This window comes from Ambystoma mexicanum, chromosome 5p, assembly GCF_040938575.1.
Source record: "Ambystoma mexicanum isolate Mex_15411 chromosome 5p, UKY_AmexF1_1, whole genome shotgun sequence".
Lineage (NCBI taxonomy): Eukaryota > Metazoa > Chordata > Amphibia > Caudata > Ambystomatidae > Ambystoma > Ambystoma mexicanum.
The window spans coordinates 383,844,833-383,869,148 of NC_090930.1; the positions used below are offsets into that span (position 1 = coordinate 383,844,833).

Consider the following 24,316-nt stretch of genomic DNA (forward strand, 5'->3'; position numbering starts at 1 on the left):
TTAAAGAAAGGGTGGAGAATTTACAGAAGATTGCACGAGAAAATTTAATGAAAAACCAAATCAAACAAGAGCATTACTACAACCGGAACACTCAGTTAAGAACCTTTCAAAAGGGAGAGAAAGTGTTGGTACTACTACCCACCTCCGAAAATAAGATGTTGGCCACTTGGAGGGGACCATATGTGATCGAAGAAGTCCTGGGACCGTTGACTTATAAAGTGAGGCAAAATGATAGAAGATTTCCGACGCAAACATATCATGTAAACCTGCTTAAAAAATGGTCTGATCCGGTGACAGTTATAGCAATGATTAACACTAAAGAAATACCTATGGAACAATTTCCTCAGTTAAATGTAAAACTGGGAATTGAAGCATTAAATATAAATGAAAAATTGCCAGAACAACAGAAAGTGGAACTGTTAGAACTTAACATGAACTATTCAGAAATCTTTCCCAGTTTACCATTAAGAACAGAACTAGCCTATTATCGCATTGAGACCAGGCCTGGAGAGGTAGTCAGAATCAGACCTTACAGGATACCAGAGACGAAGCTGGAATCAATCAATAAAGAGATCCAAGAGATGTTGGAGTTAGGGGTGATAGAACCCTCCAATAGTAAATGGTCGTCACCCATAGTTTTAGTCCCCAAAGTGGATGGAACAACTCGTTTTTGTTTAGATTTTCGGAAACTAAATGAGATCTCAAAATTTGACGCCTATCCTATGCCTAGGATCGAGGATTTACTGGATAAACTCAGAAAGGCTAAGTTCCTGACGACCATAGATCTTACAAAAGGATATTGGCAGATACCGCTACATCCAGAGGATAAAGAAAAAAACACCTTTGCCTCTCCCTCTGGATTATTTCAATTTACAGTCTTACCTTTTGGGTTGCATGGGGCCCCTGCAACATTCCAAAGGTTGATGAACTCAATTATTAGAGGACATGAAGGATATATTGGAGCCTACCTGGATGATATTATTGTTTTTAGTCAGACCTGGAGTGATCACCTTGTACATCTAGAGACTGTATTGCAACTACTACGTAATTCAGGACTACATGTTAATCCTAAGAAGTCCTTTATGGCTAACTTCCATACAAAGTATTTGGGTTATTTTGTTGGCCAGGGCATCATAAAACCCCAAGAGGAGAAATTGGTGGCCATAAAAAACTTACAATTTCCAGTAACTCCCAGACAAGTGAGAGCTTTCCTGGGTTTTATAGGTTATTACAGAAGATTTATACCTCATTTTTCCACGTTGGCTACACCTTTGACAGATCTTTTAAAGGCTTCCGCTCCTCATAGAAAGGATTGGTTTACACCAGAAACAGAAAGAGCTTTTAACGACTTGAAGAATGCTCTTTCGGAAAAAGCGGTTCTCCATTGTCCTGATTTCTCCGCACCATTTTATCTACACACAGATGCATCAGGTACAGGCCTTGGAGCAGTGTTGTTCCAGAATAGAGGGGAAGATGAAAGACCTGTGGTGTTTATAAGTAGGAAACTGCTTCCCCACGAGATGCATTATGCCACAATTGAAAAGGAATGTCTGGCGGTGAAATGGGCTATAGAGGCTCTAAGATATTATCTATTAGGTCGAGAGTTCACGTTGGTAACCTATCATGCTCCCCTAGTATGGTTGGCACGCAATAAGGACACAAATCCCAGGGTACTTAGGTGGTTTCTTGCTCTTCAACCTTTCACTTTCAAAACCATTAATTTACCTGGAAAACTGTTGGCCCAAGCCGATTTTCTATCAAGAAACACCGCCCTTCCCAAGCGTAAGGGCCTAGAAGAGAGGGTGTGTGATGAATCCAATGGGAAACGTGCAGGAGATCTACAATCAGGCGCTGGCAATGTAATGACAAACCGGACAAGCCGGGCTGTCAAGGGTTAACTGCAGATGTCCGCTGGAGACAAAGTAATGGACAGTGATTACAGCGAATCACAGAGGTCTGACGCTGTTGTTTATTTTTCCTGGTTGTCTAGGGAACGGAGGAGGAGGAGGACGACGGTTACAGCTGGGCCTACTGAGGTACGGGGGGGTTCAGCTGAAGTCCGTGGTCTACGCAGCTGGGTGTGTCAAGAAAAGTAAGAGAGAGGAAGGAGAGAGAAAATTCCGGACGATTGTTATCGTTCCAGAAAGGCAGAGATTACAGATGCCAGGTTGACAGTCTAAGCTGCGAGCAGGGTCGCTGGAGGAAATAAAGTGAGAAGGCGTGTCGGATGAAGGAGGCGATCGTTATCGCCAGGGGCGAAGGGCAGCGCCGTTGCATGAAGGCGAACAACGCTCATTCAAACCGGGTAAGCAAACGCTCGTGTTTGAATGAATGAGGAGAAACGCGGATCTGCCTAACAGACCAACGTTTATAAGACCAAGCTCAGACTAATATTGAGACGCATTACAGTTGAGATAAAGTAGCGCCGTTGCGCGATAAAGTAGCAGTGTTGCGCTTTTTGTGTAGAGGAAAGTTAAAGTGAAGAGGCGAACGTTGGCCCCCTAGAATATTGGAAAAGAAGCGATGTTGCGCTCTGAGTTATTTACCTAGTGCCGTTGCGCTATTTGGACACAAGAATACGCTGATTGTTAAGAGATAACAACCTGGCATAAAACAAGGAATGTGAGACCAATATAAAGAAAAGAATTCGAAGAGACTTAATATAGAGGCTGATATACATGTGGCTAGAAAAATTAAAGAGAGAGAGTCTACATTGAAAGTGCTCAAGAGCATCTGGGAAAGGAGAGTGTGTCAAGAAATGTTCCCAGTTATAACAATGCCCAACTGTGAAATCTAGTTGAATAAATAACAAGGACTGACAGCAGAGAACAAGTCTGAAGAGATTAGACAATAAGAAAATAAATAAAGAAAAGATAAAGAAGGGAACCGAAAGAAACAACTAGAGGAGAAAGTTATTCTTCAAGACTATAAAAATTAAAGCCACATAGAAGGAAAAGAAGTCTAGAGACGAGAGAGAAGACATTGTTTAAGAACTAAGTTGACTCTTACCTGAATTATCTTAAGTCAAGTCTGGTTGGAAGCTGAAGAGGTTCTAGAGAAACTGTATCCTTTTGTCCTTGTTTCAAAACAAAATACCTAGAAGAAAACAAATAATTATTAAATAAAGCATTGGGTTTACGTTATAATCCAAACAATCTACTTACTGGCTCAGAGTTTTATTAATGTGAACCCTACGAACTGTAACGGACCATTTCTGTAATTAATGGCCGTATGTATGCACCAACATTTCTAAATAGCTATTCCTGTGCTCATGGGACCTCACAACGGTGTTGCTACCTCAAACATCCCTATAATATTGAAGAACTCCATGACGAAATTTGGAAAATACAAGAATCCCAAGCGAAAAATTAACAGTTCTGAAATTAGTTATTCAAAATGGTGTACAATATTAAAAAGAAGGAGTATGTTTTCTGATGACGAAGTGCCCACTGCACAACATGGCTTGTCTGTGCAAGGGTATCTACACTGAAGTCAGGCTGGTGCCTGTGCATATGACTAGCCTTAATAACTTTAAAGACACATGGAATGATCTGAAGAGACTTCTAAGAGAGGTGACCACACACAGTGGCAGTGTGAAACGAGAATCCCCGATCCATCAATGAACAGGTGTGCCCGATGGAGAAGTTGGAGACTTGGCCTGGAGATCAGGGAGAATGTGAGTGCCAAATCCCATGCACACAGCAAATGCATATCAGCAAATCAATCTCTGATGAAGATACACATACATTTTGAGTGCTCTGCTGACTGAACATATGCACTATGTGTTGATGCCAGACAGCAGGGGATGGTGATGTGCTGGAAAGCAGAGAAAGGAGAACATTTCTGATCCTGCCACATAGCCATTAAAAGCTTAAGAACACACTATCCTGCCGCACCAGACAGCCGTGCAATCTGTGAGTCTCACTCGTCAGTCATCACAGTGGATCGTAAGGTACTGGAAAATGCAGGCAAGGAAATTAACCACAGGTCGTGTCCTTGGAGCATAGGGGTATATGCCATATGGAGCGGGCCTCTCAAAATCTTTAAAATCCTGCCTACCCTGCTGGTAAAATAACTTTCAGAGAAATAAACGTGACCCATCAATTCTATGACATAAATAATGCTTATATTGAACAATATGGTGATGAATGAAGACACCTTAGCAGCAATGTTAATACACCTACTCAGTATTCCTGTTCTCCTAGACATGCTGGAACACAATTTTCTTTAGACCACAGAGAGCACAAGATTCGCACATGTGAAATATCACTATGAAAGTCTATTTTGAGGGCTATAATACTTGTAGGTGACAGTCCTCAGTTTGCAGTAGCTTGTTGGTTTGTATAAGTCTTAGAATAAGTATACACGCTAGAATTAGGGTTAGGAGTAATGCTACCATACACAATGTAGCAGCAGCTGTAGAGCCAGGAATAGGGTTCATTTGTGAGCTAGTGTGTAGACTTGTTAAACAAAAGGATTACTAAATAATGCTTGAGGTTTACAGAAAGAATATGGTTGGTTACTAACTGATATGAGTAACATTGCATGTGTTTATGTAAAGTGAATCCTGTGCAAATTAACAAGTAGCTACTCACTAATGTGCTGTGTCTATTGCACAGTAACAGTGCTCTGCGGTTTATAGTGATCATTTCGAATTACATTATGTCGAAAGTCATAATGTCGAGAAAAAAAAAGTAGAAAAAAAATTCTGAACGTCTATTTTTGTTTGTTTTTTGTTCGAAATGGGGTGGTCCCCCCAACCTCCCTTCTTTGTAATTTTTTTTTTGTTTTACCCCTTTTTTTTACTTGCAGAACACAAAAAAACATGTAAATAAAAAAATTAAAAATGCGAAAAAAAAATCTACATTTTTTTTCGACATTATGACTTTCGACATAATGTTTTCGACTTCTTCACTGCACACCAAAGATGAGCATTCATGAATATTCACAAACCATGAATATAAAAGAGACAAAACTCAGCCATCTTCAAGCTAACCATACTTGAAGTGCAACAATTCACAATCTAGTTTGAGGCTCAACATTGTATAAATTGTTCTGCCCTCCCCAGGGGTGGGGCTGGGTGAATTTTGGCCTCAACAGCCAGCAATGATACAATCACTGGGCACCAATGCAGCTGACCCACCTCTACAGCCCCTCACTTGTAATGTGTACTGTCAGGAAAGCACACAAAGGGCACATGTCTCCAAAGTCTGCAGTGATGTTGCCTTGTCCTTAAAAAAGTCCTGATATTTCTTCTATTCCCTCTAAGGTGCAGTAACTCTGATGAAAGCTTAGCTAGCCTCCGTTCTGGGTCCTCACTTCCCATGAAAACCCGTGTGTGGTTGGCCTGGTGCTTGCTGAGAAAGCTGATGAGCTTGGAGCCTAGGGAACAGAGATTGTCACTGTTACTTACGCACAGTCTAGCGGCAACCACCTTGCCTGCTGCTGGAGGCTGTGTCCAGCAAGTCCTCACCCTCAATGTACACACTTCATTCAGTGTCCAGGAACCATCCTGACCATTGGCCTCTCCTAGATCCATGTCCCACCATCGGAAGGTCATTTAACAACTCTCATGGACAATGTGTTCACTTTTCAAACCCCTTCCAATGCTTCTCTTCCTCAATACCTGGGCTTCCATATTCCTGTGTTCAAGCTTACAAATCTCGAAGAATCCTTTTTCTGAAAAAGTAATAGTGCTCCAACAAGACACATTAACAACATCTAATGACATCACTTAGCCAACACCTTGATCCAGCACGTTGCAGTGTAGACTTTGGCGATTCTGATGTGGATTTTTTTTTTAAATAGTGACTAGTAATGCAAGATATTTATTGTACCACGCAAGTTCTAGGCTATATGGGTACCTTTTCTTCACGCAAACTACTTTCAAGTCTCAGTGTCTGGTCATCAGTGATCTGTGAAAGGAGAGACAGGATGACTCCTGGGCAGGCAGACTCTTTGGTTCTCAGTAGACATCCACCTCATATCTGTTTAACAGACCCTTCCCCCCCCTGCAGACTGCCTTTAGCAACAGGCTTCAACAGCTGACTGACATAGATTGACTTCCAGGTAATTGGGATTATGCTGGTGCATTGTCATCTAGAGGCCAGTTGTGGACAATACAATTAATGCTTACATATATTACAGTTGGGTTGCTCTACCAGAGGATCAAGTACCATGAAAATGGTATTTGACTCTCCTAAAATGTACTTGACTATGCTATGGATATTAGTGGATATTTTGAGGCATGTGGGGAAAAGTTTGAAAGAAAAAGAGTGGGGCAAATTTCTCAGTAGATTAGCAGTTATCAACTGGGGAACACTGGGCCACCACTGCATCCCCACTTTCCCATCAGACCAGTTGCTTGCCAAAACATGCCCATGCTGAATTCCAGTGCAGAGGCAATTGTAGGTGACCATCTGCATGTTATAGAAAATGAGTAGGGTATGGTGTGATCCAGCTGCAATTACTCCCACATTTTAGAGAACAGTGTGCAGAGCTTGCAGGAACCTGACACAGCAAGGCAGACTATCAGGTTGAAGGCCCATGCGGAATGCTATAAGACATATAGGCATGGAAGTATGTTGTGGAGGCAACTAAAGAGGCAGCAACTCTACCCATAAGTAGGTCTCAAAAAGTCCAGCAAACATTGAGTATTTATTTATTTATTTTTGCAATTTGTATAACACACCGAACCCTGAGGCCTCTGGGCGCTCTTCTTGTCAATGGTTAGTTCAGTAGTTACAGGATACACAAATACATGATAGAAATTAATACATAATTGCATATTTACATATTTGCAGTAGGTATGATTGGACGATAGTGGAAGTGAATACAAACTGGTCTGTGATGTAATCTAGACAAGGGGGTTACATCGGTATTGAGCTGGTGGAAAGGACTTAAAACCGGGTAAAACATCAAGTATATGTTAAGGCTCACGTGAGTATCTGTTAAATTGACTGTATGCAGGGAACTGTTTTGAAGTCAAGAAGAGGTGCATTCTCATTTTCTATCACAGAGCCTACACCAGGCTTCATTGTCCAGCTTGTATCGAATACCACATATTCACTGCATGTACCAAGTGGTTTAATTTTGCTGACATGTCTGCTAAATTAGGGTTCAATTTCTGTTCAGATGTATGGAAACACAGGTATATATATTGTTGTATTCGTTATGGATGAACACATGGCACTGAACTAGCACAATAAATGGTGAAACACAAATGCAGTTCTGTTCATTTCACATGGTGCACCAGCAGATAATAGTTGCAACCAACTGAACGCATTGTTGATTATTTTCTACCACAAAACAATACAATAGAAAATGATTCAATGGAACAGGGCACACAATCTGCCATATGTATTCTTCCAACAGTTGAGTAGAACTGAAATGGCATCGTGTGGCTGCGCCATCTTAATGTGGATGACAGACACATTCATAGAACGGAGGGAAAGTGTTACAGGTGTGCATTATCTTTTACAACATAGCCACTGACATCGGACAGCTCATTCTAGTACTGCATGACATGCTGAATTTGGTAGTATAACCACATATGCTAACAATGACTTAGCAATATCCGCTCAATGTCTTGATAAATAAAGGGTTGATGACAAGTCTATGCATTGAACTAACCAATGCCCTTAAACCCAAATTATGATATTGGTGGCGACATGTTTGACATGCCATGTAGGTTTAAAGTCAAACTATAAGTGTTGCTGTATACCATATGATCATGAGTTTCAGAAGCACATTATATTTATTCCAATTTTTACCTGCATACAAAAGGTGCAGCTAAACATTTTTAAATGTATCAGCAATGTGAAAACATGTAGTATTCTAATTGAATGAATTCACCATCAAATCCGTTCAACGTAAAGAAATAAAATATGCCAATGCCCCAATAGAGACTGCAAAGTTATATATCTCAGATGTCCAACTTCAAAAGGTACAGTGGTGCTGTGATCTGATACTGTAACCTGTCAAATTCAATTTTCTAGAGGAGTAGAAATTGATTTTTTTAAATATGCTAAACTTAACATGCAATTACTTGAAAATACTGCCTTCAGGAAACCGGTTCCTTCAAGAATCCTGGTGAGAACAAACTCTGAAAATGCCAGTGCATACAGTCACTACAGTAGTAAGCTCTCACTACAGGAAAAAGATAGCCAATCACACACATATCCAGTGAAGGTTAGTGAGCGCCAGAAGCAGACATATATCGGGAGCCATCTCTATTGAGGCTTGAGTGGCTGAAGAAAAAGTATAACATTTTCAACAAGTGTCTGCACTGGCTTTTGAGTCGAGCACTTTAAGGCGTTCTTGATCATTCCTATAGTATACTGCGTACCAAAGAATATTTCCTTTTCTGCAGTTCCATCTTCATGCAAGGTCAGTTACTTTAATGTGCATCTGTTTTTCATAGACAACTCTTTCTCCTTACAATGTTGGCATTACACAAAATGCAGAAAGCCCTCTGTGCCCACTGTATGGCCCCAAACACGTCCACATCTGTGTTAGTTATGTATACTTCTTCTAACATGTTGAAGAACTTAGTCACTTCCAAAAGTCTACCTTGGCATCCTTTAATACCCTAATCTAGGCCCTTTGGGTTCCCTGTCTCCTCTTGCCAAGAAAGGCACCAGCATTGCCTCCAACTTTACCATCATACCCACCTTCATTTTCCAAGCTACGGCTCTGACATACCAACCTTAGATGTACCCTTACTTCCAATGCTTTGAGTGAGCTGGGGCCGGCCAGGGCAGGGCCCCAGAAGTCTCCAAAATGTGGGGCTAAGCCGTGGCACTGCCGGGACCCCCCGGTTCCACCACACCACAGAGGGATGCATTATCCCACCACGGCTGCAACCGCAATGGGAGATGCGTCTACCATTTTTTCAAGTCAGGCAAGCTGACAAAAGTGCCAGCCACCCACAGCATCACTCAAACATATAGTTTGAGCGATGCTGTGGCTGGTTGGCACTTCTGTCAGTCAGTGTAACTTCCTCTTGTGACCCCTCGCACAAGGGATCACAAGAGGAAATTACTGTCCTTTTGTTTCCCCACCCAGGCGCCAAGGTGTTTTTGACCCTCAGAGAACCTGGGGACTCTGCACCATATTTCTATGTTTATAAAAGATGGCTTGAAAAGTACGCAATTCAAGCCATCTTTTATAAATCTTTGCCGATGGATAAAGACGCCTCCGACTTTGACCGTTGTCGAAGCTTTATAAAATATGAATTGAATTATATACTTTTCAAGCCAGAATATATTACATATTTCTAGCTTGAAAAATGATGGCTTGAAAAGTATGCGAACCATAGTAAGGTACGCACACAAATCATATTTGTGTGCGTACCTTACTATGGTTTGTGCACTTTTCTAGTCATCTTGAAGTACACAAACCATAGTAAGGCACGCAAACAAATATATACATGTAAGCATTTATATATTTATGTGCTTATTTATGTGCTTACCTTGCTATGGTTTGTGTACTTTACAAGCCATCTTTTATAAAATAGAAATATGTAACATATTTCTATGTTTATTAAAGATGGCTTGCAAAGTACAGAAACCATAGTAAGGTACACATGCACATATATAAATGCTTACATACATTTATGTATTTGTTTGTGTACCTTCCTATGGTTTGTGTACATTTCAGGCCACGCCCATCCTGTGAGCCACGCTCCCAAATGAGGGCCCCCCTCAATGTCTTAACCCCCCTTAAAGCCCTGCTTACTTATTTGATGAGCTGACCCCACAATCTATGTCTAGTAGTCTGGCTCGAGTGTGCGGCCACCAGTTGCCCCAAAGTTACTGCCAGTCTCTCACCCAATTCAAGTACAAACCATGTTACTGTGCGGTGCACACCGTCCTGCAGCCTTTCATCCACATCTCTTTGCTCCTCAACAGAATTTGTGGCACCCTCAGTACTCATTTCCAACAGCCTAAATGCTGTCCTTTCAACAAGTCCACTAATCAACTAACCTTCTCAGTCCAATGCCCTTCCTCTGTCTGGCAGCTTAACACCACTTGATATTTGTGGTTAATATGCCAATGCCCCCAACTAATCAGTCCTTGCAAGGACTGCACCATACCATATTCACTACCCTAATTTATCATCCAGTTTACTCTGCCTCAGGTGCCTTTGCTACACATCAGCCTGGAATCTCCTCATAGCTTCCGCCTCACTCTCTGTTTGTCCAGCACTCCTGTGAGATTGAACAGATCTGCAGAAGGTGGTAGCTATGAAACACTGCAGCGGGGCCCAATGCCCCGTGTTTGATGACAGGCCTCCATATCACTTCCAATGCAGCTTGTGGGTGGCTGAGATCACGGGTGGCTGAGAACACCCCAACACGCCGTAAACACTTAGTGTGAGAGGATAGATCATAAGAGCTTAGTGGCATTGTAAACAGTCAAGGTCCTGAGTGGGAGGTGAATATTTTTTGTGATGGGGCATTGAGTGTAGCAAGGGATTTTCAGGTGAGGTTCGCCCTCTCAGAACATGTTTAAAAACAGGTGCGAAATGGTTCATTGCAACATTTTCTTGATGCCTGTGTTCACAACATATGCCAGCATTGCATTGTGTTCCTCTATTAAGTTGCAATTGCAATGGATCAATGCCAGTAAGTGTAACCTCAAATCACATTCATAGAGCTGCAGACACACTCGATCTACGGCAGCAATATAGGTCACAGGCATTGTAAATGGTTCAAGGTCAGTGCTCGCCAACGAATATATTTAGTGGAGGGATGTTATGAAAGAAGACTGAGGCAAGATTATGGTATACCACTTTACTGGTGTACAGGTACGTGGTATCAGTTTCATAAGGCCGCCGGGTGAGACAGTCCTGCCCCAACACCTCCACCACACCAACTGCTCCATATTCCTAATCATAACATTTCACCAGCCAGGTCATGCATTACACTCTAGAATGTGTAGCACCATTTAACTATACACAAATGCAACCTTAGATTTAAGAACTGCATGCACAACTATGTACAAACAAGAGAATACACCTTGAGGATATAACAAATAGCATTACAATCCTCCCAAATTAGCACACATGAGCAATGTGGGATGGATCATGGGAGGCTTCCGGCTGAGAATATTTTTGTACATATATTTTTCAAATGGTGCATTTTATAGCACATTTTTTTTAGATAAATATGGACAAGCGCCTTAGCATGTCTCATCACCTATGCTTAAAAAAGAATCAATTCAATCCATTATGGGAATCTGAATATCTGCATGTAAGATGCACACGTTCAGATGCGCCTTTTTACTCCTTTGTGCATTTGCATAAACCAGGGGGTGGACATTTAAAAGTGCATCAGACATTCACATAAGGGTTACATTTTAAAATGCACAGGCATGCCCCTCTGCATTATTGGAACAAGTGCAGGGGGGTGCCAATTGCATTACAGAGTCCTTCCTGACCCTGACATGCAAGTTGTTTTAAAGTGTGACAGCAATGGTGTGAACAGCTACTTTTACACTTGTGTTTCGTTCCGTCATACAAGGATAAGAATGTGGTGTGAGAACAGTGCATTCTGTGTTTGGTGGATGGCTGGACTGCAGGACTGGAAACTCATGTTGGTATTCTATTTTACTGCTTCGTTCCCTCTCGCTGGCCACCTGTTGGTACCTCTGTGGTAGTGTGCTAGGCAAGATTTGGGGTAGCACCCTTAGGGTGCATTGCAACAACCTTGACCTCCTGGTAATAGGAACCCAACCTTTGGTATAATTCTAAAATACACAGGTTGGTGTAGTAGTGGTTGAGCAGCCAGGCTTATCTCGAGAGGGGTGAATGTGAGCAACAGGGTGGTTACACAGAGATTCACAGTGACAAGTATTCAATTAAACTCTTACACTCAAGGTTTATTTGATTAAACAATTATTAATTTATTTAACAGTCAGTTTGAATAAGACTTCTTCAGAAGGGGTAATACAATAACAACACACACATACACTTTAAAATACACACTCTTAGTTTCTCTAAATCAGCAAATACCCATTAAGGATGGCACACAGACACTTCATACACCCCCAGGTGACTTAAATAGCTAGGACACTGTGGACATTAATATATTACTGGGGCATTTAGAGCAAAATTGATAGGAGTGTCAAAGAAAAGGATTATAAGAATAAAACAAGGGATCACACAAATATTCTGAAGCAGGTAAGCACTTTTGTAAACCACCAATTCAAAGTAAGTCAACCCCTTCCTGGAAGGAAGACCAAAAACATAGTCAGAGGGAAGAAGAGTCATTCAGGGAGCCAAGCCAGGCCAATGTCAATTGGGCACATGTCTAGGTGGACTGAAGCACTTATTACAGGTAGGTAAAAGTCTTGCACAATGTTTTAAAAGTCTTTGCAGAAAGGAGAATCAAAGTAGGGCCACAAGCTGTTTAGGCTTGTGAGGTAAAGAAGCTGTGAGCAACTCTACAAAAGCAACCAAGACAAGTCTCAACTGAGAACGAGTGAGGCTACACAACAAGAGGTAAGTTCTCTTAGACTGTACAGTACTTTTGGTTAGAAGAAATGGTTCCAGCTGGCTTCTGTTCCTGTGCAGCTCTGCGGATCCTGTTGTTCCTGTGCCTCAGTCATGTGGACAAGGGGAAGACTTTTGGAGACTCCTGCACTGCAATGGGACGGTCAGCAATAGCAAAGGACAAACTGCAATTCAGTTGCACTTCGTGGTTTCAGCTCCTCGCATCTCAGCAAATAGCACCACCGCTGTGGTTCTTGGCTGTTGAGATGGGCTTTCCTTGCATCTGGGGTCCAGGGCTCTTTAGAGGTGGCTAAGGCTCGATCAGTCCTGCTTCCTGGAGCTCTTGGGCAACTTAAAAGCGATTCACTCCAATCTGATGTTCCTCTGCCTGGCACTTTGGTTCCTGTAGCAGCAAGGAAGTACAGGCAGCTCTGGGAGGATGTCCAGATGAGTTCACTTTGGAGTCGATTGGTCCCACTAACTCAAGGGGAGAAGTCGTCCTTGCAGGGCTTCTCTTGATGAGGCGAATTCGGAGCTTCAACATAGCAGTAGGGCTTCACCGGGCAAACCAATGGTCCAGGAGTTGCAGAAGGGGTCTCTTCCAAGTTCTTCTTCGGATTCCTTTGTTGAGTGGTTGACTCTGCCTTCCTAGCCGAAAAGCCTCACCTTTTATGCAGGTTTCTCTCATTTGTTCCAGCCTAACTGCCAGTCAAACAGCAGAGTGGCTGTCCTTTCCGGACAGCCAGGCAGCCAATCATATTTACGTGCATTCCTGTAACCAAGGGCATTAAGCACAGGGAGTTTAGGGCACCTCCCTCACTTCCTGCCCCTGCCAGACACTCTGGAGCCAGCAGAGGGCTTCACTTGTGATTCCTGATCTCACTGGTATTAATGATAAAGCTGATTCGTTACAAAACAGGTAATAACCTACAGCATTTGGAGGGAGACTTTTCATTGATTAACTGTAAGAATACTCCACGCTCTCCATGGCAACTAGCAGTACTGATATCATCAAATAATTTAGCGCAAGGGCCTGACATTAGTGGCCCTAAAATGCTACACCACACATTAAGAGAAGTCAATGAGCAAATAAAGCTCTTGTCGCCATCAATTTTGACTTTAAATTCTATTCTCAGTGCTTCTATAGAGCTTTACGATTGCATTAGGGATGAGGTAAAAGCTCACACACTTATACTGAGTGAATTGCATGTAAAGTTGGATATGTTAAGCAACTGGGTAATGAATCAGAAACAACCAATTGTAATTAGGTGTGATAAGGGAGTAGGAACATCTGATGTCATTTGTGGTTTTATTGATCTTTTCACTGATATCCAGAAGAATAGGCTGATGGTCAAACACAGAATTTGTCTTTACGCTGTAGTGGTCGATAGTGTTGAAGCTGAACATAGAGAATGCCTGAATGTGGTAGAAGTTGATTGCATTGAAGTAGATCATAGGGAAGTCCCAACTGTAGTAGAGCCTGACAATGTTGAAGCTGGGAATCTTGTTGATCCTATTCCTAAGACTACAAATGAAGAAAGAACTTGGGTAATAAGTTAAGAGCCCAATAATGATTCTTCAACAATTTCTAAACAGAAGAAGGGGAACAAAATGTAGAAAGAAACAAAAAAATGGAAGGAAAAACCACAACAGATGTAACTATATAAAGTCCCTTAGAAACATCCAGTTTGATGATGTGGTAGAGATCAGCCCCTCTGTTAGAAGTGTCTCCTTAGGAGAGACTCAAGGCCTATCCCCTGAACAAACTACTATTTCATCTGTAGATATGGCTTGCCAAACTGACAGGGACATGTCTAAATGGATTGACCTAACCAGCAATCAGTTAAGGGCTTCCTCTGTGTGCAAGGCAGTCAGCCCTTTAATAAATAAGGGCATCACAGTGCCCTTAACAGTGCTAACAGTGTTACATTACAAAGCATAGCTATCCGACTGTCTAGCATATTGTAAACGAGCCAAATAACATTAAAAACTTGCAATCATGTGTAGTAGATGTACCAGTCACCGAAGGATTTAATGATATGGTTGTGGATAGGAGCAGAACTTTCCTTGAAATATTAAGTTATATAATTTTAGGACATTCACCAGGGAATTAGTTGTGGTTTCTAGAGACCATAAGGCAGGAATTGACAAAGAACGAGAGACCCAATAACACTCTTTGATAATCAATGACCTATTCCTCTAGAGTGCAATTTAAGAGGCTTTAATAGCTTTATGAAAAATGAAAATGAAAATGAAATCTTTCAAAGCATTGATATTGTTTTCTTTCAAGAAACTTGGCTCTCTACTAAATTATGGGTTGATGGGTTTTCCATCTTCCAGCAACCAGTCACCAAATCCAATGGGGGGCGCCTAACGGGTAGTTTGCTGGTTGCCATTAGAAATTCAGAAATTAAAACCTCATCTACATTGAAAGAGACCTCTGCCGGCATTCTAGCTATGTCTGTTGAGCTAGATTTAAATGGAAACAAACATAGTGTGCTTCTCTTAAATGTTTATTGGAATTCTGTTGCTGCAGAAATTGATCAATTTTTAACCAACATTTCTGAACTAATTGATTCCTGGTTGGCTCATGGTAAGTCCCATATAATTGTCGCAGGTGACCTAAATACGCATTATTTGAACTCGAGCAAAAATGATAAAGGGTTAAACAGTATCAATATGAATAAGTGGAAACAACTAATAAAAGCATGGGATTTACTCATAGTCAATGGTAATGTGATTAGTAATTTGTAGGAAAAGGGAACCTGGAATTGGTTATGTAATTTTTTCAAGATCCTTGTTTGAGATATGCAGCTCCTTTGAGGTGAGAAATTAGACGCTTAGTGATCATAATATGTTGGTAGCGTCTATGAAATTGGCTACAGAAAATAATCGCTCCACTTGTCATAGAGATAGGGAGGTAAACTGTGGAGGTAATAAGATTCAAATATTTTGAGGAGGCAGTCTCAGTTTGGTGAAAGAAATGGAAGCATTTATCCATCAGGCCACAATAGAAGATATGGTTCTGGTGTGCACTTGTCAAGTTTTTAAGGAGGTTTATGGGGCAACGAATTACCAACAAAACTCAGAAATAGTGAGAACCGCTCATCCACATGAGTTTGATATAGCCATTTAGGTCAGAAAGAGTATACAGCAACGTAAATTAAGGCAGTTAAGATTTAATCACTTAAGCGATGAGGAGTATCTTCAGAAGAAGCGTGCTCTAGAGCGAACATATAAATGGCATAAATGGCCTCATCACGAATTGGGTGGTAGCCCTTAAATGCAGCAGTAATGCTATTACTTCTGCATTTAAGGGTCTGCCCAATCTCAAGTTGGGTGGAAAGTTTGGAGTTTTACCTCCAGCTTTTTTCTGGTGTAAAATCACCAGCTTTCTGCCTGTTTTGGTGCTGTTTTCGGCACTATTACCGCTGGCGTGATTACCGTCAGAGGTAATAGCGCTGAAAATCCCCATAGAGTCCCATGGACTCTTAAGTAAATGGGGAATTACAGCCTTACCACTACTCATGATCTGGTGTACACTGCGCCGGTCCGAGTAGCGGTAACCCAATTTGTGTTGGCGGTATCCCGATTGGGATTTCGCCCAACTCGTGATAAGACCCACTGTGTTTAACTCTTAGACAGCAATTTTTGCATTTTAGGTTATATATTTTACCTACAAAAGAGATGTTATATATACGGTCTAAGACTAAGAACTAGGCTAATCATATTTGTAATTACTGCAAGACTGATGGATCTATTCAGAACTAGAAACATATGTTAGGTGAATGTCCAATGTTGGTTAATACTAGAACCAAATTCTTTGCACATTCTTTTACATTAAGTAATGAAACATCTATACAAGATGTATGGAATGGTATGAATGCAGGCAATGAAATTGTTGTATCTGCTAAAAAGTTAAGAATGTTGCAAGAAATAGGGATTACAAAAGATCCTGGATGAAGGTGTTCCTCACTTCTTTTGATTTGTTAGTAAGACTGTAATTTACATTTTTGATATATATTGTGTTCTCCTTTTTAATAATGATGTTTTGTTTATGTGGTTTATTTATTCTTATTGTAAATGATTACATTTATCATGCTTTTGTGATCGATCATTGATTTGATCAAAACAAAATGTATGAACATTTTTAAAAAAGATACAAATGTTTTTTTCTTGTTTCACATTTAAGGGCTTGTCACCATGAAATGTGCTCCCAGTTACTATGTGACTGCTGCGAGCCAGTTATACATCAGAGTCGGGGGCGTGACCCCAACAGTAATGTATGCAATAGGGGTGGCCGGTGCATCTTTCGGCTACTGTCTAGCATCCACTGAAAGAAACAGTTCAATTTAGGAGAATGAGGTGACCTGCACATTTCTACAATGAGCACAACTGAAAAAAGAGCATCCTCCGATCTTTTTTTATTTGCCTTCTAATGAGGTTACAGGAATATAAATTATACTTCTGTGAAGGCCTTATTTTATTTGTTTACTCAAAATGGTGGCCATGTTACCCTGTGCTACACTACCCTCTGTCTGAGAACTATCCTTGATTTCCCGTTAACAATAGATGAGCCAAGGGAAGTCTGGAAGCCTGAAAGCCAATCAAATATGAAATTAATATAAAATAATTTAAAGGAAGTCTATTGCTTTAAATTGAATTATGTGAAAGAATGCACACGGGTAAATACAAGATTGTACTACTAGAAATAATAGTGGTATTCTTTGTCTGATTGGTGTGATATTTGTCCTGGATTCACTGGAGTGCAACCTCAGCCCTCAAAGTGCAAACGCTGCTTTTCTAGATCACGCATTTGCACATTGTGAGAAGACTGAGAAACACTGTTTGGTGAATATATTTATATATATATACAGCTATTTCAGAATTGAGGGTAATATCTAATATTTGAGTATACAAACTACTATTTGTGTCTTTTTTCAAAGGAATGTTTGGATCCAGTACAAATTTGAAAAATGGTGCAAATGAACTGACCATCCCAGTGTTTATAGGAAGGTTGAAACCTTTGGCTGATGGTAAATGTTTACAATGCATTTTAAAGAATGGTTTCTATGAAATGTACTTTTTAATTCTTGGTATGTTAATTTCAGCTAATGTTATTGCATCACCATTTTACAGTACTGTACAAATCTGCATGGATTCAAAGAGCACTGTACACATATGCATGGATGCAAACAGTGCCACCAATACCAACATTGTCATCAATGCCAGCTTTATACTTGATCATCTGACAATAGTGCTTAAAGTGTCAGCAATTAACGTTATGTATTTTTAAATACATATAACATTATTTTAAGACACATTTGACCTTTACTGTAGAAAACTATCATTGAAAATAGAGATGTATTCACTTTGCATTTATATTAGTGTTCCATGGTTAGGTTATAGGCAGCCGTGTTCAGAAGTAAATATAAATGTAAAACCGCAGGGCTAGTCTGGGAGGTTTAAGATGATCTGAATCACATTCAGGGAGGCGTTGAATTGTACTTCCAAGTTTTGGCCAAAACTGTTACTTGGGACAATGTTTTTAACACACATGAACACTTGTAGGGATCCACATTTCTAGTGTGGAAGCTGATTACTTATTTTAGTACCAGTTAATGGGTGACTTCAAAGAACTGTTTTCACAGAAGGTTCCCCATAGAGTATGAGGGGTCTGTCCTTGGGCGTGGGATGTGTAGGGGCTGCTGCCCGTTTAGGAGTCAGCAGTTTCATTTAGAAAGAAGAGGGAACTTGGGGCCACATCTCGAAGAGGAACTGTTTCAGATTTTATTGACCTTCATATGAAGTGTGTGGTCCCCGAGTCGTTGATTCACTCGGTGATCATTCGAAAAAAACAAACAAAACGTTTGTGGAGAATTAAAAGCAAGGAACTTCATCCATAGTATACTATTGTATAGTTTAGTTCACAGGGCATCCCTGGTGAGTTTCTGGGATATCCTTGATTAAAATATGGTTGACCGGTTTCAATGATTGCTGCTTATCATCTTGAAATTTTATCACTTTATCTTGGTTTAGTTCTTACTCCTGGATAAAACGCATTGGGTCAGAGGTGCGTCCTAATCCTTCAAGCTCCAATCGTGTGGACTCTAAACTCATTGTTATCTCATCCCTAACAGGTAGAGAACGGCTCATACTTTCTGACCTGCTCACGTGCTTTTCTTGCTTGCAAAAACACATACCTAATAGAAGCAAAGGTGTATGGACATCCTCGGTGACCAATTGTCTTGGATGCCATTTTCAGTTTATATTGAATGTGTTAGAGCAAGCTCAGTGCACATGTATATAAATGCAACTTCATAAGTACCACAGTATTTCTCTTGCAACTGTGTTCTACTGAACAAGCAATGTAATGCGTGCTAATGTGTTCACAATATTGTATTTGCGCGTCTTTGAATAGCGTTTGAAGCTGTTTCTTGTACTGTCTGTTTCCATATAATGTTATGCTTTTCGTCAAAGATACTTGTAGGAATCAATGGATACACTCAATACCCATCTTCATCAAGCATTGATCTTTATTTCGACAACATGATATCGGCAAGAGCATAGAAAATAAAGACAATCACAAGCGTATCCTAAATTAAAATGTCTACCTTATTTATTTTTTTACAGTTAACGATTTGCATCTTAATCTTACTCGAATAACACTAGACACAAATGATTTATAATGCAAAGGCAACACAATCATTAGGAATAAACAATTGCAACGTATTTGGAAATATTTCTCACACCAAATGAAAGTGCATTGGAGTCTCCTTAACTTGAAAACTGAACGAACACAAAACAGAAGTTTCATTATCAACACTGGGCTGCAACTTCGATGTTTGCTTTCTTACATCATCTGTGAGTGTCTCTGTTGCTTCTATAAATTGACACCCAGTAAACGTTTAGCTAGAGTAAAATCCGATTTACCAATAAGCTCAGGTGAGCTAGCCCACTCAAAGATATGTATCACTTCCAACATACCAATACAATATTCGAATCAACATATAGAGACAGCACAATCCTTCCTCATCACATTCCTGATCATTTCCTTGACTAAGAAGATGCTCGGTTGGCATGCAGTGAACATGACTGGCCAGCCTAGCATTTTGCGGAAGCTACACTTCTGTTCATTATGATCAGTGCATTTAGGAGCAGATAACAGAAGATGAAGCCAATTCTATAAAAATATGTCCTCAAAGATATGAATTGGTTTAGAACGTGCAGAGCCGCACAATACAGAGCCATGCAGCTCCACTGCCCATGGGTTAGAATGGTAAATCTGTAGGGTAATAGCCACTGATTGGTTACACAAATCAATAAAATGTACAGATTGTATTATTCCATCCATTGTTTGTGACATTTGAATACGTTGGTTAAATACAGAAGACTAGCCTCTGCAGTTCTGTGAAAAAGTAATACCTAAAAAGCTAAACGATTGGACGCTTTCCATTTTAAAGTAACAAATAAAAACATGTTGCCCACAGTTCCTTTTGGGTCTAATCGTTACAATGTTAGAGTTTTTAGAATTTTCAGACATATCACTTTTTCCCATGCAATGGACACAGCAATTGATTTTAAATATGAAAGCATATAAGGTGTCATGCTCTTAGTGTAGCTTAACATTGGGATTGTTTCCTCTCAATCACTGGAACGTCAAGATGACCATGAAATGGAAAGGTCCGTGTGCATTCACCTGATAAGCCAATCTCACACAGGCAGAGTCATTTGACTGACGTGCAAATCATGCCAACAGTTGGAGGTACCTTTACCTTCTCTAAGATAGTCCACCATTTTGAAAATATTGAACACCGTTATGGAAATCAAAACTCAAATACATAAAACCTAGATGCAGTGGCCATTTGGCATAGTGATTTGTGCTAACGCTATGTGCACATTAATTTCTTGTTTCATAGTAAACAGGCATTCAACCTTCCACCTCTCCCACCTCCTCCTTGAGTTAACGGCAAAATATTTTTTCAGTTAAGTGATCTGGGTATTAAGCGTGTTATACATAACCAATTATAAAGTATACAAAATTATAAATTATATATATAATGTAATGTATCAAAAATATGTAGAGGTCTCTTCAAGTAACACAATTGGGAGATAGACATCTGTTTGATTCCTGACATTCATTTTAAATAATGGATTAAACATAGCCATGTGCCAGAATGGAAGTTGTACCCTGCTGTGCCAAATGGAGACAAAAAGTGGAATTCGATTTAAAGATGCCCATCTGAAGGCATTCATTTAATTCTTAAACTTGAAGTTCCCTTCCAAATGCCTCTGCTGTAAATTCGGCTGGATATTCTGAGCATTGACGCATTATCACATAACCCCAAGGAATCAGAGGGTACAGAGTTATAACATTCTTACAAAATGCTCTGAACAATATGTAGCAGAAACATAAATGCCAGGCATTTGTGAAAGCGCTGTTGTTCAAGGGCTGTCTCCGGCTGGAGACGCTGCTCTTCTTGTGTTTTCTTGCTGCTTTTCATGGAGGACATTTGGTATGGACTAAACGTACTCTGAATTTTCCAGCGCATGCGGCAATTGCAGCGGCTGTCTCCTGTTAATTGCCAATTTCTATTCTTGTAGAGACTTTTATCTGGAAATCTATAAAGTGTTGTTGTCCCCACCCACATTTCCCAGAATCCACATATACTGGAAATCTCGCGCTTTATGCGCACGCGGTTTTTGTGAAAGCGCCTTTGTTCAAGGACTGTCTGCGGCTGTCTTGGACTGCTCGAGGGCTGATGAGGCCTGGTTTCTTAATTTCTTCTGCAGAGAAGGCTTACAATTCAAAGGTGTCAAAGATTTATTTCATGTTGTCGCAACAGGGTGGTTGTTGAGTGGTTTTGGGCATCTTTGCCTCTTTATAGAACGCGAGAGTGCAATTTTTCACTCTAGCCGGCTTCTTGCCGGTGTTTGTGGTTTTAGTTAGTTAGCAAACTATCTATGCTTTCGCAACGGTGCAGAGTACAATTAGGTCCTCCCACGTGGCCTCTGTTAGTAATGCAGTGTGTTCTACCTACACTCAGATCAGGTATGCCCTCCACAATTACAGTGAAGAGCAACCTTTTGAACTCAGGTTCCTTAGCTCGTACTAGTCAGAGACGCCTTCCAAATGCAACAAGCTCTATCCCTATAATTTGTTTACCTCCGAAAACAAAAAATCCATCTCTAAAATGGATGTGCATGCAGACATCCGTAAGTACTGTAAAGATTTTCATTCAGTACCGGATGTGCACTATGACATAGAAGTTACGCATCCTGAGTCCACCATAGCAGCTGTGCAGCGAATACTTCCGGCGACGGTCTCCTCACCAAGATCTTCTGAGGTGATCAGTCCCACAGCTGCCATGATGGATCCGCCATCCTCTGCCCCTCAACCTTCTCCAACCGACAGCATGATTCAGAATAATGAACTTGAGCGACCTGGGAATGCATCTTCAGCCCTGACAGTGCCGCAAAGTGAGGGGGAACAGGTTATCATCGATATAGACACACCCACCCAAGTTATGGGGAGGAGATAAGACACCAAAATCTATCCAAGTCGCCAGTTATGTTCCTAGATGTTACTCAGTCCTCTATTAGTTTGATAGCCTCTTATACAGCCCCCACTCCATGGAAAGTTAAGGATGTGGGGAAGGTATATAAGCCTTATCAACCAGACTCCATCACAAAAGTGCTGGAGGTCACATTTACCACAATGAACTTGGCCTTACAAACTATGACAAAACTGTTTGAATCACTAGAAGGTAAAATGTCTATACAACACTCACAAAATTGAACAAATACTTTGGTGGAAATCAGAGACCTCTGCTTTGTTACAAAAAAGAATGAGTGCATCCCCCAAAAAAAACCTGACTGTGATCCGAGGTTTGTGATGCAGTCTTCCCCAATAACTCCTAATCTTACTACAAATGTGCAAATTCCTAGTGTAGTACCCCTTAAAGATGGGCCAATTTGTGAAGTGCTCCCCAAAACTAAGTGTATTGATTTGCAAACAGAGCCGCACAATCCTCATAAAGTGGCCACTCATAATCCCCAATCAGAGTCCATTTTTGTGGTTCTAGACTCTCAACCAATTCTTTCAAGACCAGTCAACAATAAAACATCTGCATATACCATTTTCACAAAATCTATAAAGTTGTAACTACAGAATTCCCCAACAGTACCAAGCTATCCAAGAACCAGAAGTCCATTCCAAAAAATAGTGGCTCGAATTCTAAACAATTTTTTAAAGCACTGTCAATGCCAAAACCAGTGAAGAATTCCATCTTACTCTCCAAAGCAATTTCCCAAAAACATCACAATCTTGACAAGGTTAAAAAGCTAGTAAATTCTCACAGTACAGAGGTGGATAGAGTCATTATTCCCTCTGCCCCCTTAGATAGTTTGTTGGATGTAGCTGGGAAACAACAAAAACAAGTCCCTCAGAAAAACATCAATACACAGTGTGCTGCAATCAAGTCCAACAACGAAGAGAAGAGAAATCCGGGAAGCGGTAGATGCTCACATGTCCAAATGTCTACCTGTTAAAAACCCTTCTAGTAGCCTTCCTCTTGATGCTGCTAAGACTTTAAAAACGCAAATGTGCTGTGATTGTACTAGACCCAATCCTCCAAAGCAATCTACCAACGGGCCGCTCCCAGTAAAATCTGTTTTCTATAAAAATAATCATGTACTGAAAATAATTCTGTGTAAATTACCTAAAAAACAACTTGAGTCTGTACCTACGCAATCAGCTGAACCCAAACCCTACCTGACAGGCTCTTCATGTCAGCAAGAGGCCAAAGAGACTTCTCTAGCCCCGTTGAGTTCAATGCAAGCAATCCACTTGCTACAAACGGCACTTGCAGGTCTCCTGCCACCCCAAGATCAAAAGATTCAAACACATTTTGGCATTAAAAGATCAGATGTACCTCAAGCCAAATTATTCCCTACCGGTTTGAAGCGGCCAGCCGCATACTCGCTGATATTATCTTGTTGCACTGCCCCATTGCCACAGTATGTCATTAATAGACATAAGGCCTGATTCATGGAAGTGTTTTATAAAGGTGCAATCCCATAGGAAAACGTTCCATGAATCAGGTCCATACTGTTTTAGCCATTTTCTCTGATGTCCCCCAACTAGAGGATATAATGTCTACTGACATTGCCCTAGTTGTGTTTCCCAAAAACAACCTGGCTACAATTGTTAAACTCTGGATAGACTCCAGAGTTGTCCAAAATACAATGTGGTTAGCAAAAGAATCACTACACAATCTTGGTTTTGTTATTGCAACAGAGTACGTTCAAGTTTCCACACCAAGTATAAAACAAACTAACTCTAGCAGCAGAGTCTCTAAAGCTTTCATTACAGACCAAACACTTTCACAAGTGAAGTTAACCAACAACCACTATGCAAGTTCTTATCCACAGAACTAGCTAGGCTCTATGTCGCGACCCAATACTCTTGCCATAATTAGTTGGAACACGAGAGGCTTCAAGCATTTGCTTCAAGGCTTTAGAGATCTTGTGAAGTATGATGTGATAATGTTTCAAGAAACGTGGTTACAAGTCTCACCAATTCTGGATGGTTATGATGTTTGTTTAAATTCCGCCCACAAGTCGGTCAAATGGCCATCCAACTTCAGATCTTCTTATGGCCATTAAAATTGCCCCGGGTTTTGTCATGGAACCGGGTCTAATCCAAACAGATTTATACAAATGGTCAAAGTTGTAACACCATCGTACGCATTTGCACTCATCAACTTGTATTGGAATCCGGTTGGCATTGCAGAGACACATTTCACTGAGGATCTTAATG

General features: G+C 40.7%; 1 protein-coding gene across 1 annotated transcript in view; it reads left to right on the forward strand.

Moving 5' to 3' along the window:
• The window catches only part of LOC138480534 (uncharacterized), a 1,133,492-nt gene that overhangs the window by 827,229 nt on the left and 281,947 nt on the right, over window positions 1-24,316 (forward strand). Inside the window, exon 9 of the mRNA XM_069612286.1 lies at window positions 17,442-17,531. Within this exon, the coding sequence (XP_069468387.1) occupies window positions 17,442-17,531 (90 nt within the window). The remainder of the gene's footprint in view (window positions 1-17,441; window positions 17,532-24,316) is intronic.